We start from the raw sequence: 1,681 nt of genomic DNA, 5'->3' as shown, positions 1-1,681 counted from the left end.
GTTTGCTCGAGGCATGTTGTATAGATTGTCCGCTGGATAGTCGCTCGTATCGAAGCGAGCGATATCGCGCTTCATATCCTCGTACACATCCTCGCACTTTATGTGGTATATCAAACTGTCGGTATCGGTGTAGAGGATCTTGCAATCATAACCGTACAACGGTGCCATGTAGTCGTAATGGAATTCGTATAGACAGGTCTTCGATATGTCGAGTATGCACATACCGAAGTACAACGATTTGTTAAACAAAACTTCCAGGCGACGCAGTTCTATGGCCACCAAATCTTCAGCAAACACGCTGTGGCTGTGGAAGTTTGGTTTTGCAATGAGCGCTTCTGCACCGTATCGTCCTTTCCATTTTGTAACAATTCGTACGTCGGTGTACTTGCGCACGTTCTCCATTGTCTTGCCGAACACCGCGTTGTTCATAAGTTTGTAAAGATTCTTTGCAAACTCATTGGCGGCGTTCGCGCGAAATCGAGTATTGAGCTCGATGTATCCGCGCAGCCAAGGCGATTGCGAGAACCGCAGCACTCGATGTATTCGCGTTAAGCGAAGCCCGTGTCTCAGACACTGCTGTAGGTTGAGGTAGTGAATCACGTATCGCTTCTTGTTGAACACTGTGGCGAGCAGTTTGACGTGATTCTTTCCATGTTTACCAGGCGGCTCCTCGCGCGTTGGACAAAAGGGTAGATCTCTGTGCGCGTCGTGCAGTTCTTTCGGATACGTCAGATCGACCTCGAGTATGTAGCCGATGTCGCTGTCCGCCGCTACCGTTGTCACGTCGAACTCGTACGCGTTCTCCACCCACGCAAAGTTACCATATGGAAGCGGTTGACACATCGCCCATCCGTAGAGATTGTTGACGTCGTAGTACATCAGATACGACGACGGTTCGGATGGATCGTGCGAACACGCGTACCTGTTGTTCGCGCGGGCGTATCTGTTCGAACATTGACTCAGACCGCCGCGTATACCACGTTCCACGAACATCACCATGTTGATGTCAGTCAGCAGCTCGAACGTCACACGAGTGTACTTCAACATGGTGTCCCATGTATATCTCGGCAGCGTGTAGTAGTGCGCGGGATCCAGTCCGTAACTCGCGAGGCACTCGCGACGAAAGTTTTCGAATACATCAGCCAGCAAAAGTACGTCCGTCTTCAGATACAAGTCGCTGTACGATCCCAGATTTTCGATGTTGAATCGTTGCCATACATTCGTTGCGTGTGCGTACTCGTTCTCCGTCACAGTCTCGCCGGTCAGCGAACTGTAAAACGCCTCGCGCGGCGACAAATTTGTTTCCAACAATTTGTCGACGCTGTCCACATATTCATATGGAAACACACCTTTTCACGTGAGCAGTTCAAAGTCCTCGGTGGAAAGATCTCCGAATTCCGTTTGAGTCACTCGCAGTTCGCTCTTGTCGAGATAGGACGCGAGCTTTTCTAAGCTTGTGCTCAGAAATTTGTACGAATCGATGAATCGCAGTTGCACGCACTTCTGATTGTCCTCATCTCGAGTACTGCTCACATGTTTTGTGAACGATATGTAGGTCTCTTTTGTCACGGGCAGCACGTTGATCTCGCCCTCGAAAGCGGTGGCCACATCCTTGATAATAAAATGCGCGTCGTATCCCGACAAGTTGTGGAACACAACGGGAACAACGTAGACCTGTTTG

General features: G+C 49.9%; 1 protein-coding gene across 1 annotated transcript; it reads right to left on the bottom strand.

Moving 5' to 3' along the window:
- Positions 1-6: 6 nt before the first annotated feature.
- LOC109863489 lies at positions 7-1,611 on the bottom strand (the record flags this gene model as incomplete). The annotated part of the gene is made up of 2 exons (XM_020443753.1): positions 7-1,270; positions 1,358-1,611. Coding segments are annotated over 2 exons (1,518 nt in total), but the record flags the coding sequence as incomplete, so codon positions are not given.
- Between the last annotated feature and the right edge of the window lie 70 nt (positions 1,612-1,681).

The sequence above is a fragment of the Pseudomyrmex gracilis genome, unplaced genomic scaffold, assembly GCF_002006095.1.
Source record: "Pseudomyrmex gracilis isolate BER0280 unplaced genomic scaffold, ASM200609v1 scaffold_5489, whole genome shotgun sequence".
NCBI lineage: Eukaryota > Metazoa > Arthropoda > Insecta > Hymenoptera > Formicidae > Pseudomyrmex > Pseudomyrmex gracilis.
Note: the sequence above shows the minus strand (reverse complement) of the source record. Positions and strands in the feature narration are given on the sequence as shown.